Source organism: Podarcis muralis, chromosome 2 (genome assembly GCF_964188315.1).
Source record: "Podarcis muralis chromosome 2, rPodMur119.hap1.1, whole genome shotgun sequence".
Lineage (NCBI taxonomy): Eukaryota > Metazoa > Chordata > Lepidosauria > Squamata > Lacertidae > Podarcis > Podarcis muralis.
The window spans coordinates 111,628,516-111,642,296 of NC_135656.1; the positions used below are offsets into that span (position 1 = coordinate 111,628,516).

A 13,781-nucleotide genomic window follows, 5' to 3' on the forward strand; every position below is an offset into this window, starting at 1 on the left:
TTAGCAAAAGCATTAGGGAGATTATGATCATTTCACTGTTGTCTGCTGCTGCTGCGCTCCCTTCTGCCTGACCGCTCTCAGCTGCCGATCTGCTGCAGTGCCTTCTTGATCCAGATGGGAGTCCAGCTGTGGTTTCAGAAATAAAGGAGCTAATATTTAAAACTCACCTCTGCCTAGTTCCTGCCCACCCTAAATTTCAGCCCAGGTTCTCAGTGGCCCAGAGATATTAATGCACCAGCCTTTCCACACTGGGTAAACAAAGTTTTTATGTTTTGTTCTTGCTTCTGACTTCTTTGTTATGAGTTTCAGAAATAATATTTAGAAAACTCCCCAGAGCTTTTCAGAAGGAAAAAATAAAATAAAAATTACAATAGTTTTGATAATTATCAGGTGCAGAGTACACAGCAATGTCTTGATTCTATCTGCGGCAAGTGTATAGCTGGGGAAAATATGTTGATGAGACTCTGCGGTGTGGCTTTGCGCACGGTCTACTTTCACAGCTCAAATCCCTGAGGTTGGAAGGGATGCTCAATAGTCCACCGCATTAGGAAGGATTCAGACTTACAAAACATGTACTTGTTCTTTCTCAACTTTATGAATGCATTAAGCTGCCTTTTAGGAAGTCAAAACAGCCCAAAGTTGCCTAGAACTTCCTAGAATCCCAGATAGCCTTTCCCAACCCTGTTATGTGAGATACTTTTGTACAAAAGAATAGGATAATAGGCTGGGACTGCACAATCATTTGGGCCTACTAAAGTTATCCAGGCCTAACTGCTAACTGTTGAGTCACTCTGACATGTGACTTAGCAGCCAGTTTCTCTCGGTGCTCTCTGTAAGTTTTCAGTCAGAGTCAGCCTGCCTCAGCTGTGAGCAGAGTCAGTATGTAATCTCAATCAAACTTTTTGGAACCGTGTTGCTTATTTTAACTCAGCAAAGCTTTTATTCTTTAAAACTCTGCATTATTAATTTACGCTGTGCATCAGTTCAGGATAGGTAATATGGTGCCCTGCAGATGTTGTTGGACTACAACTCCCATCAGCCCCAGCCAGCATGGCCAATTGTCAACGAGGGGGGGGGGAGGTGCAGACCAACAGCATCCTGAGAGTGTGGCATTGGCTATCCCTGCCCTGGAAAGCTTTCACTCCCAGCTTCCAGAAACAAAACACAAACAAGCCCAGAAAGATAACTATTTAATTTATAATGGGACCAATAAGACTGTGCAAATCTTTCCTTCCAACAATCCACAAGACCGTTTGAAGAAGCTGAGTTCATCTTGATAGCGTCCTTCTTTGGTGGGGACCTCACTTGTTTTCCATTTTTGTTAACATGGTTCTACTTAGATTCAGATTGCAAAAAAGGGGGGAGATTGCAAATCTTTCAAATAAAAGGTCCTGTGGCCATCCCACCTTCATTATGTCCAAAGACCAGGTTCCTTTCTGATTCATGTGGAGGAAAGATGCTAGATTGGCATATTGGGAAATGAAGACTCAATTCACATTCATTGGATTTATTATTGCAGTGCTATGCCAAAAAAGTACTATTTTATATGTCATACCATTAGATGTTCCTTTTTATTCAGATCTGGCTTCAGGACAATAATGTAGGACTTGGGGATGAAGATGCAACCCAGTAACCCCGAACTGGAGGCCAAGATAGAGAAGACCTGCACGGCTACCATATATTTCCCCTTGGTGCTCAGATAGGCTGGCACAAAGGACACCCAAACACTGCAAAACACCAGCATGCTGAAGGTGATCAGCTGGGCTTCGTTGAAGGCCCCAGGCAGCTTCCTGGCTAGGAAAGCCACCGTGAAGCAGACGGCCGCCAGAAAGCCCATGTAGCCAAGGGCAGAATAAAACATGGCAACAGAGCCTTCGTTACATTGCAGAATGATCTGCCCAGGCTGGGAGTGCATGTCGGAGTCTGGGAAGGGGGGAGACATTCCCAGCCAGACCATGCAGATGCCCCCTTGGACACTGGAAAAAGACAAGACAAGGGAGTTGGCCAAGCTCTTGCCCAGCCATTTCCTCATCTGGCTCCCTGGCTTTGTGGCCATAAACGCCACCACCACAGTGATAGTCTTTGCCAACAGGGAAGACACGGCCACGGAGAAGATGATGCTGAAGGCAGTTTGTCGGAGAAGGCAGGTCCACTTCTGGGGCCGACCGATGAATAAGAAGGAGGACAAGAAGGAGAGCAGGAGGGAGACGAGGAGCAAGTAGGTGAGGTCCCGGTTGTTGGCCTTGACTATTGGGGTGTCAAAGTATTTAATGAAGATTCCCAAAAGAAGTCCAGCAGTGAGGGACAAAAGCAGGGCAAAAGAAGCTAGGAGGATCCCCAGAGGTTCTTCATAGGACAAGAAATGTATAATCTTGGGGACACACTGATCTCTGTGTTGATTGGAATTCTGATCATCTGGACATTTGTTGCAAAGCTTTGCATCTGAAAAACACAAGAGTGACTTCAGTGTTGCCAATATAAATATTACAGCCATGACATTCCATAGTCTACTACATACCAACTATATTATTCAGTGATTCTTATCTGATTACTGTATTTTGGGTTGTAGGTTTGCCTTGAAGCAATCATGGGCTATAGTTTGGGGTCAGAATAAAAGTATTAAGGGCCAACATATCCCATTGAGCTCCTTTAATGGGGCAAGACCCCCCTCCATAGGTACCAATGCCTGGAATTTGAAAGTGATTTTGTACTATGAAAAGCCAACTCTTTTAAATATCCTTTCAGGGACATTTACCTTCCTGAATGGAGATTGTTCCTTCCATGCATTCAACACAAGCATAGCAGCAGATTGGTTTTCCCTCTTTAATGGCCTTGGCATATCCTGGACGACAGTTTTTGGTACACCTTGAAAGAGGCACGTTCTAGCCAAAATGAGAAAAAGCATCAAGCAGAAGATGTTAGGATTTTGTGGATAGGAGCCATAGAGTGCAGCTCTGATTGAATCATACAATGGGGTTAGGACTGCAGCATAAGATATGTAGGTGTAAGTTTGCTGCTGCCTGGCCAACAGCATAGTATTGCTTGGTCTGATGTATTAAAGAGAATAAGATGTGATTAATTCTTTCACCCACCTGTTTGACCCACCTGGGCCACACAATGACATTTCGGTCAATGGCAAACTTGATTTTCTCTGGAGATGCTGATCTCTCTGCACTCCCAACTTTCCACCCAACAAGGGACTTATTGGGAAACGCCACCCAGTTGACAATGTCAAAGTCAGCTGCCAGCTCCCCATTCTCATCCCAATAAGCTCCATCCATGGAAAAGTTGTAAAGGTGGAGGTTTCTTAGGAAAGAGTGCAGCTAAAATGGTACAGGAAAACACACACATGATTAGCAAACGAGGAACAAAGTAGCGTACATGAGCCTTGCCCACTAAGAACTCTAGTCTCCCAAGGTGTGTTCCCAGAGACTCAGATGGGACTCTTAGTTGGGAAATAGCAGAGCTAGAGTCGTTAATATATTGCATGTTAAAATTAGAATCAGGAATGAAAGCCAGTGTGGTTATAACGTTGTAGTAGGATCAGGGTGTGTGGTCCCATTCTAGAATGGAAGAGCCATCCAAATCGGGGCACCAGGTGGCAGCCTTTACAACCCATTTACTCAATGCTGAGAAATGAACTTGTCTGTAACTGTAGCCCTTCAGGCTTGGGAACAGGTAACATCTAGTCAGTGACCTGTCCCGTTTCACCACCTGAGGCAAAACAGGAAGGTGTCATCCACCCCCACCTGACGCCTTGCTTGCCAGGGCTGCCTCAATTCCACCTTCATGGGCAGAGTAGACCTGCACCTGCAGTTTGAAAGAGGAGATTGTGCACATTTGGGGAAAGTGGTTTGGGTGGAAACACTTGGGGGAAGAAGAGGGGAAGCTGGAGGGCTAAGAAGTGCCGAGTGCGTACAAGAAAGGATTTCTCTTTTCACACACATGTTCCAGCATTGCTCTCCAATACTGTTATCAGATGGGAGGAGTAGCATCATCATCATCATCATCAGAGCAAGAGCAGATCGGCTTTCACTGCTAAAGGGGACGGTGAGAAGCCAGGTACCAAAATGCATGAGAAGGGAATAAAAAAGGGTCTTGCTGCATTCAGTACATGGTTGTAGACAGCTTCATGTCTGAAAAAGAGTTGGAAAGGAACGTGTGCTTCCCTCACTGTGCCTCTCAGGAAGCTGGAGGAGGATATACTGCAATTTGGCCTGTCCTGGAGGGGCTCCTCCTGCCTCTTTCCCCTTAGCCCAAAGCAGACACGTCACAGCAAAGTGGGATTGGGATGGGATGCCCTGGGTGCTGCCCCAGCCTTGGTTTTCCACCCCCTCCCTTGCTTGCCCCTCCTTGCAGCTTAAAAATAATCACTAATCAGATGTCCAAGGCAGTGATATCCTCAAACAATTTTGGGCTCAGTATTTCATGGTCTTAGGCGTCACACACAGGTGTGCCAAGGGAATATAAGAATCATTTCATTTCAAAGTGTAGTAAGCCACCCCGTGGTATTTGGTTGCCCTTCCACCTCCTCATCTTCCCCTGCTGCTCTCTGGTCTCCTAGACTCCTGCCCAAATACAAGGTGTCACTGTAAGTAATGAAGTATCTCCTGTTAGGAGAAATGGAGATGGTGCCAGGAGCCTGGGCAGCGTCCAGTTAAATGTTCACGTAGAAGTGTGAGGCATTGGGAACTTGACAAAATGGGTTTGTCTCATTTATGGGTTCAGAACATCCCCACCAACCCCACCATGAATATATCCTTTAATCAGAATTTAATTTCTGAATCACTGTTCAGGGTTGAGAATGTGCCAGAGAAAGGATCATACCTGCCATGGTTGTATTCTTTCAAGGTCTATCTTTCTGCTTCCCACCATGGCCTTCTGGCTTGGTTTGGAGGTGTATACAGCACTCAGGACACTTGCCATGGCCTGGAGAGTGTTGTAAATACTGTAGCTGTCTTGAGACAACATTCTCTCAGTAAATTCTTGTGACAAGGTCCCCAGTTCTCCTTTCTCTCTACATCTTTTCTGGACTCTCTCAGAATTATTTGAAACAGAACACGTAAATGTTATATCTGGAGGCTCGACCAACGTTTCATATTTTGTCCTCCTCTTTGTCTGGATTAAGAAGGACAACGAAGCAGGGACAGAGTGGGGATCCTGGTAAGCTGCCAAACTCATACTGACATCCGGCAAAGCTGTTGTGACCCAAACCTTTCCCACTGTTACTTTAAGGGTATTTTCCATGTTTATCATAAACCCTGCTAGAACTAAAATGGATCGAACATCTGCATGGTAGACAACGACATTGACTTGTCTCTGCATGAGAAATGACTTCAGGTGCTTTGGAGTATAAATCACAATTTCTGTGAGACTTTCTGAGAAGGCCACACAAATATCATTCTTTGTGACCTCAGTAGTGAAGGTCCTCATGAACTTTTCTCCACTGTCATTGTCTGGTGCAAGGAGACCGATCCACGTCCATTTGAAATGCAATAGCAATTTCACCATAGCCAGATGAGGAGGTTCTTGTTTTGGGACCATCCGATAGACGAAAGGGAACTGAGTTTTATCAGTAAATTCCCGACTAACAAAACCGTAGCTGATCTAGGAGAAAAAGAAAGAATTTGTGTTTTTTCCTTTTTCAGGAGCAAGTGCAAATATGTATTAACCTAAACTGATTAATTAATTAAAGGGATGCGGGTGGCGCTGTGGGTTAAACCACAGAGCCTAGGACTTGCCGATCAGAATGTCAGTGGTTCGAATCCCTGTGATGTGGTGAGCTCCCATTGCTCGGTCCCTGCTCCTGCCAACCTAGCAATTCGAAAGCACGTCAAAGTGCAAGTAGATAAATAGGTACCACTCTGGCGGGAAGGTAAACGGTGTTTCCGTGCGCTGCTCTGGTTCACCAGAAGCAGCTTAGTCATGTTGGCCACATGACCCGGAAGCTGTCTGCGGACAAATGCCGGCTCCCTCGGCCTATAGAGCGAGATGAGCGCCGCAATCCCAGAGTCGGTCACGACTGGACCTAATGGTCAGGGGTCCCTTTACCTTTTTAAACTGATTAATAATGGGGAACATATTCACCATGATGATTGATTAGGTGTCTGGGAAGTTGAGAGCCCAGATTTATTTTTAGTTAGTTAAAAGATTTATGATGGGGTTGTTTAAATTCTCATATTTTGTTGCATTGTGCAAAATATGAGCAAGCCAGGGCTGAACTGATACTACCCTTGCTGGTACCTTTCCCGGGAAAATCAGAGGCTCACTATGTCAGGTTCCTACTGGAAGATCGGACAAATGCTAGAACATTAGCAGTGGCAAAGTTTTTATCGGTGGTTGCAAGAACAAATGATCCCTATACTCTGAACAAAATGCTTGTTTAACCTGGAGGTAGGCTGTATGAATAGTCTATTGCTTTGTAATGATTTGTTGGGTCTCTGGACTGTAATAAAGATTGATGATGATGATGAAATTCTCTTTTGCAAAAAATCCGGAAGAATTCTTGCTCAGTATCATGTCAACAGAAATCAAGAAAACTTGTAGACCCTTATTTACCAACACACTCTTCTACAGAAAAATAAATTTAAAACTTCATGGAGGCATCCTCGGTCAAACCACTGGCACCTCTTAGATTATGTTAATGTCCGTGCTAAAGATCGCCGTGATGTGCTCCTTACCAGAGCTATGACGAGTACCGACGACTGCTGGACAGATCACCGATTAATACGCTCCACGATGGCTATCAAGATTATACCTCAACACAGGCTTCAAGGAAGGAAACCAAGGCGCAAAATGAACACTCAAGCCCTTCAAGATCCCATTAAGCGGGATTGCTTCCAAACAACTCTGAAGGACCATGTGCTTTTAGAATTCCCTGATATCATCGAGGAACACTGGACAAAGCTAAAAACATCCATTATTCCAGCCTGTGAACAAACTATAGGATACCAAACCAAGAAACATCAGGACTGGTTTGATGAGAATGATAGTGAGATTGAACGCATGATTGACAAGAAAAGAAAGGCCTTTCAGATCTGGCAAAGAGATAGAAACTGTGCCACTAAGAAAAAAAATCTATGCCAACGCTAAGGCTGAGGTTCAAAGAAGAACCAGAGAACTATAAAACACCTGGTTGTGTTATTGCCCCAACTCTATTCATTATTTTCATTGCCATGATCGTACATTTTTTTGAAGAGAAACTCCCCACTGGAGTAGAAATCATATATCAAACAGATGGAAAGCTCTTCAAAATGAGCAGGCTGAAAGAAAGAGGAAGGTTACCACAACTTCCGTCCTAGAGCTTCCAAGTAGTGTTTGCAAACTCAGAGGATGACCTCCAAACCATCCTAAATATCTTTGCAGAAGCTTACAAAAAGCTTGGCCTATCACTCAACATACAAAAAACCAAAGTGCTGTACCAACAAGTACAAATTAACCCTTCTGCAGCGCCACAAATCCATCTCAATGGTGTAACATTGGAAAATGTCAAAAACTTCTCCTACCTAGGCAGTTATCTTTTCACAAGGGCCAACATTGATGCCAAAATCCAGCATCGCCTGAGCTCTGCAAGTGCAGCTTTCTCACGATTGAAGTGCAGAGTGTTTGAGGACCGGGACATTCACAGGGAAACAAAAATGCTTGTTTACAAGGCTATTGTACTACCAACCTGACTATATGCTTGTGAAACATGGACCACTTATAAACGCCATCTCCAACTCCTCGAAAGATTCCATCAATGGTGTCTCCGAAAAATTCTACACATCACTTGGGAAGACAGGCGAACTAATAAGCAAAGAAGCAAAGATCACCAGTGTCGAAGCAATGATTCTTCAACATCAACTTCATTGGACTGGTCATGTTCTGCGGATGCCTGATGACCGTCTTCCAAAACAACTACTCTATTCTGAACTTACGAATGGAAAGCGTAATGCTGGTGGTCAACAAAAGAGGTTTACAGACTGTCTTCCATAAACCGTGTTTATGGAAGACGATGTTACTTGGCTACGAGTGAGCATCAGAGAAGAAGAAGAAAGTTGAAGTATTATGTATGCAATGCTTCCCGATAGTCTTCTGTTCCACCTACCTACAAAAAGACTTTCAGATGCCCTATTTATTGAGCATTTATCCTGGTTGCTTGTGTAATTTTAGGGAGGTTATAGCATCAATCCTGTCAGGTAAACCTATAGCCCTGGGAACACCCACTAGTCCTTTCTGCTGCCATTATTCTCTAATGTGTCACCAAAGGCCAGGGGTGTCTTACATGGGTGGTCTCCTCAGGAGTTGGGAAACAGACTGCTCAGTTCCAAGTCTCCAGAATGGCAGCTTAGTCCCACCTCCCTTCTGCTCTGCCAACACTGTTAAGGAAAAATCAGTAGCCTAGACCTGGTAGGCCAAGAGTGTATTCAGACGTGGGAATATTGGTTTTCCTGATTATAATGTTAGGGCTCTGTCCTGTTTTCTAATGTTCCTTTCACTTGCTGCATTACAGGCTTTCTGACCAATATTCCAGTGTTATGTTGCACTCAAATTTCATTTGTAAGATCGCCTCCTTCCTGCTCGCATCTAGAGAAGACCAGGGCACATCAGAGGATATGTTAGAAGTGTGATACTTACAGTAACAAGCTTTATATTGAGTTCTAGCACCTTTTCTCCTAGAAAGTACGCACGGATTTAGGAAAGGCTGGACAAAAAGATATATAGTTGCATATGGTCTGACGCAACGGGTGGAGTGACACTGCAATGTAGAAGATGGCTCAGCCCCCAATCCACCCACCTTTCCCCAGTTCATACCTGTGGGATTTTATAAATGTTCAGAATGGTCGAAATGAGGCTGGAAATAGCAGAGTCACCTCCTTCTAGAACGGCCAGCTGTTTATTCTGTCTTTCACAGATGTAGTTTGGAACATTCTTCTGCCCACCAGACAGCAGGTCTAGCACAGCTTCATAAGTCATTATTGCATTAAAATAGCTCTCATAGAGGTTGTAGCCCAGGGTGATGTTGGGCAGGAGCCTGGGATTCCGACTGATCTCTTGAATGGCAAGCAAGAAGGGCAGGATGTGCCAGTAACTTTGACTGTAGAAGCTGCAGCAAAATAGATGTCATCAGATTTTTCATTCTGCAGTTAGTGAAAGAGCGTTAAACTTTGTGCATCTTTTCATATTAGAGCATGGATAACTAGGAGAAATATTTGGATTTTACTGCGACAGCTCTTGGAAGGCCAGCTCGGAGTTTATGTGTTTTCAGTTCATTTGGAAATGGTTGTTTGGCAACAGGATTTTTCTCCCCAAGAAAAGGGGACATCGGTCCTCAAAGGCCTGCGCTGGCTGACAATTAATTGTCAAGCCCAATTCTGTGTTTGGGGTTTGATATGCAAAGCCTTAGATGGCTTCAGAGCTGCTTATCTGAAAGAGAACCTCTACCCATGTCATGCTGCTTATAATGTGAGCTCTGCTGGAGAGACACCTGCCTGACGTTTTATCCTTAAAGGAAATCCTCTATGAACTGATGCAAGTCAAACAAGTGTACAATGTAAGTCGCTGCACAAGAACGTACAGAAACAAACTATTCCACTTTTCCAAATTGCTTGTTTCTTTTTTGATATGGAGGCGCAGATTACAGCTATAACAAAGGCGGCATTTTTTCATCTCCGCCAAGCTAAGCAGTTGGCTCCTTATCTCTCTCGCCCTGCCCTAGCCACTGTGATCCACACGACGGTCACCTCCAGACTGGATTATTGTAACTCACTCTACATGGGGCTGCCCTTGAGACTGACCCAGAAACTCCAGCGGGTGCAGAATGCCGCAGCGAGACTCCTTATGGGGTCTTCGCTGCGAGATCACATTAATCCAGTACTATACCAGCTGCACTGGCTCCCGGTGGAGTACAGGATCAGGTTTAAGGTGCTGGTTTTAACCTTTAAAGCCCTATACGGCCTAGGACCCTCGTACCTACGGGACCGCCTCTCCTGGTATGCCCCACAGAGGAACCTACGGTCTGCAAATAAAAACATCCTGAAGGTCCCGGGCCACAGGGAGGTTAGGCTGGCCTCAACTAGAGCCAGGGCTTTCTCGGCTGTGGCTCCAATCTGGTGGAATGCTCTGTCACAAGAGACTAGGGCCCTGCGGGACCTGACATCTTTACGCAGGGCCTGCAAGACAGAATTGTTCCACCAGGCCTTAACGGTTGCCATCAATTTGATTTTAATTAATTTTTTTTAATTGAAATGTTTTTAGAATGTTGGATTGTTTGATTATTTGATTGTTGTTAGCCGCCCTGAGCCCGGCTTCGGCTGGGGATGGCGGGATATAAATAATTTATTATTATTATTATTATTATTATTATTATTATTATTATTATTATTATTTCTACAATATAATTAATTCTGGAATAGTAAATTCAACACAATTCACTTTTTTTTAAAAAGCTGAGGAACAATGTCCGATATCCCACTGGAGCCAGCTGCAAACAACAACAGCACCTTAGAGCCGAAGCCCCTTAGTTGCCTTTGACTGGACTTAACCGTCCAGGGGTCCTTTACCTTTACCTTTACAATACAGACAGAGGGAGAAGCAGCGCCTGGTGTTTCATAGCTACATAGCTGCATGAGAAATTTCTGGCTGTGCACAAATGTCCCTGTGCACCCAGGAATGATGGTACCCCTGAAGCCAATTGAGGACATATTTGAGGTAAAATTTAGCAGGAAAGGGAGAGCATGGAATCACAGTTGAGAGTAGCAGTAGTAAATCTTTCTCCACATGGTGACATACCTTTGATCAGATGGTGACTCGGAGATCATTTCACTGTTGTCTGCTGCTGCTGCTGCTGCTGCGCTCCCTTCTGCCTGACTGCTCTCAGCTGCGATCTGCTGCAGTGCTTTATTGATCCAGATGAGAGTCCAGCTGTGGTTTCAGAAATAAAGGAGCTAATATTTAAACCTCACCTCCGCCTAGTCCCTGCCTGCCCTGAATTTGTGCCCAGGCTCTCAGTGGCCCCAGAGATATTAATGCACCAGCCTTTCCACATTGAGTAAACAAAGTTTTTACGTGCTGTTCTTGCTTCTGACTTCTTTGTTATGAGTTTCAGAAATAATATTTAGAAAACTCCCCAGAGCTTTTCAGAAGGAAAAAATAAAATAAAAAATTACAATAGTTTTGATAATTATCAGGTGCAGAGTAAACAACAAAGTCTTCATTCTCCCTGCTGCAGGTGTATAGCTGGGGAAAAGATGTTGATGAGACTCTGCGGTGTGGCTTTCATAGAATCATAGAGTTGGAATAGACCACAAGGGCCATCGAGTCCAACCCCCTGCCAAGCAGGAAACACCATCAGAGCACTCCTGACATATGGTTGTCAAGCCTCTGCTTAAAGACCTCCAAAGAAGGAGACTCCACCACACTCCTTGGCAGCAAATTCCACTGTCGAACAGCTCTTACTGTCAGGAAGTTCTTCCTAATGTTTAGGTGGAATCTTCTTTCTTGTAGTTTGGATCCATTGCTCCGTGTCCGCTTCTCTGGAGCAGGAGAAAACAACCTTTCTCCCTCCTCTATATGACATCCTTTTATATATTTGAACATGGCTATCATATCATCCCTTAACCTCCTCTTCTCCAGGCTAAACATGCCCAGCTCCCTTAGCCGTTCCTCATAAGGCATCGTTTCCAGGCCTTTGACCATTTTGGTTGCCCTCCTCTGGACATGTTCCAGTTTGTCAGTGTCCTTCTTGAACTGTGGTGCCCAGAACTGGACGCAGTACTTCAGGTGAGGTCTGACCAGAGCAGAATACAGTGGCACTATTACTTCCCTTGATCTAGATGCTATACTCCTATTGATGCAGCCCAGAATTGCATTGGCTTCACACTGTTGGCTCATGTCAAGTTTGTGGTCAACCAAGACTCCTAGATCCTATTCACATGTACTGCTCTCAAGCCAGGTGTCCCCCATCTTGTATTTGTGCCTCTCATTTTTTTTGCCCAAGTGCAATACTTTACATTTCTCCCTGTTAAAGTTCATCTTGTTTGTTTTGGCCCAGTTCTCTAATCTGTCAAGGTCGTTTTGAAGTGTGATCCTGTCCTCTGGGGTGTTAGCCACCCCTCCCAGTTTGGTGTCATCTGCAAATTTGATCAGGATGCCCTTGAGTCCATCATCCAAGTCGTTGATAAAGATGTTGAATAAGACCGGGCCCAAGACAGAACCCTGTGGCACCCCACTAGTCACTCTTCTCCTCTTCTACTCTTTGCGCACTGTCTACTGTCACAGCTCAACTCCCTGAGGTTGGAAGGGATGTTTGATCCTCCATTGCATTAGGAAGGATTCAGCTTTACAAAACATGTACTCGTTCTTTCAAAACTTCATGAACTTATCAAGCTGTCTCGTAGGAAGTCAAAACAGCCCAAAGTTGCCTAGAACTTTCTAGAATCCCAAATAGTCTTTTCCAACCCTGTTTCTTGAGATACTTTTGTACAAATCAGGTACCCCCATGGAAGTGCAATACTTAACTAATTGGGAACCGTTGCTTTAAGGGGTTACAAGACACTCATTGGTTTGTGCAGCTTCGATTTCCTGTTCCTGAAACTGAAGCTTGTCTAGAGAAGTGGCTGGGCATTGCTTTTACCATAACAAAGCTTCGGTCTTGGAATAAAAGGAGTGGCTCAGAAATACAGTGGTACCTCAGGTTACATACGCTTCAGGTTACATACGCTTCAGGTTACAGACTCCGCCAACCCAGAAATAGTGCCTCAGGTTAAGAAATTTGCTTCAGGATGAGAACAGAAATCATGCTCTGGCGGTGCAGCGGCAAAGGGAGGCCCCATTAGCTAATGTGGTGCTTCAGGTTAAGAACAGTTTCAGGTTAAGTATGGACCTCCGGAACGAATTAAGTACTTAAACTGAGGTACCACTGTACTGCAGACATCAAATAGTATGGGAAACAGCCTTACTAGAAAAAATAACCAATGTACTGAAACTGACATGGGGTCAAATAGAAGAAGACACCTTCACCCTGGTATGGCTCTCCTTTATCACATACACAGCCCAACAAGACAATGACAAAAATCCACCAACAGCATACAAATCAATATGGCTGACTTGATCCAAAACAACCACCCATCCCACTTGCACATGAAAACAAAGATCACCACGGCCAATCACAAATGAACAACCACACCCTAGGCCACCAAAGGAACACAAGTGAATAGCAGAGAACCTCAACAAATGTCTCAACAAATGAAACTGATCTGTAAAAAATGTTACTTAAAAAAAAAAGATAGATTGCACATTAAAAAGAAAAAAGAAACACTGAAGACACATCATGCATAGCTTGGGGATACTCCTGGATCCTTTGCTGTCACTTGAGGTGCAGGATCTGATAAAAGTATCTCAAGTAAGGCCTCAGTGGCCCAGAGTACCTTCCATCAGCTTTGGCTGGTGCACCAGCTATCCCCATATCCGGACAGGGATATCCTAACTACTGTTGCCAATGCTCAGGTAAGCTGAAGGTTAGATTACTGCAATGTGTTATATGTAGGGCTGCCTCTGAAGATGGTTCAGAAACTTCTGCTGGTGTAGAATTCAGCGGCCAGGTTCCTCACTGGAGCAAGACGGTTTGAGCATACAGTGGTACCTCGGGTTAGATACACTTCAGGTTACATACGCTTCAGGTTACAGACTCTGCTAACCCAGAAATATTACCTCGGGTTAAGAACTTTGCTTCAGGATGAGAACAGAAATCGTGTGGTTGTAGCAGCAGGCCCCATTAGCTAAAGTGGTGCTTCAGGTTAAGA

The 13,781-nt window shown here is 44.4% G+C and overlaps 1 protein-coding gene across 1 annotated transcript; it reads right to left on the reverse strand.

Annotated features, from left to right (window-relative positions):
* Positions 1 to 1,549: 1,549 nt before the first annotated feature.
* On the reverse strand, positions 1,550 to 13,444 carry LOC144326767 (vomeronasal type-2 receptor 26-like). The gene is made up of 7 exons (XM_077923555.1): positions 13,407 to 13,444; positions 10,771 to 10,902; positions 8,794 to 9,085; positions 5,230 to 5,607; positions 3,093 to 3,323; positions 2,756 to 2,882; positions 1,550 to 2,442 (listed from the first exon to the last, which is right to left on the reverse strand). Exons 1-7 carry the CDS (start codon positions 13,442 to 13,444, stop codon positions 1,550 to 1,552), a joined length of 2,091 nt encoding a protein of 696 aa, XP_077779681.1.
* Positions 13,445 to 13,781: the final 337 nt, after the last annotated feature.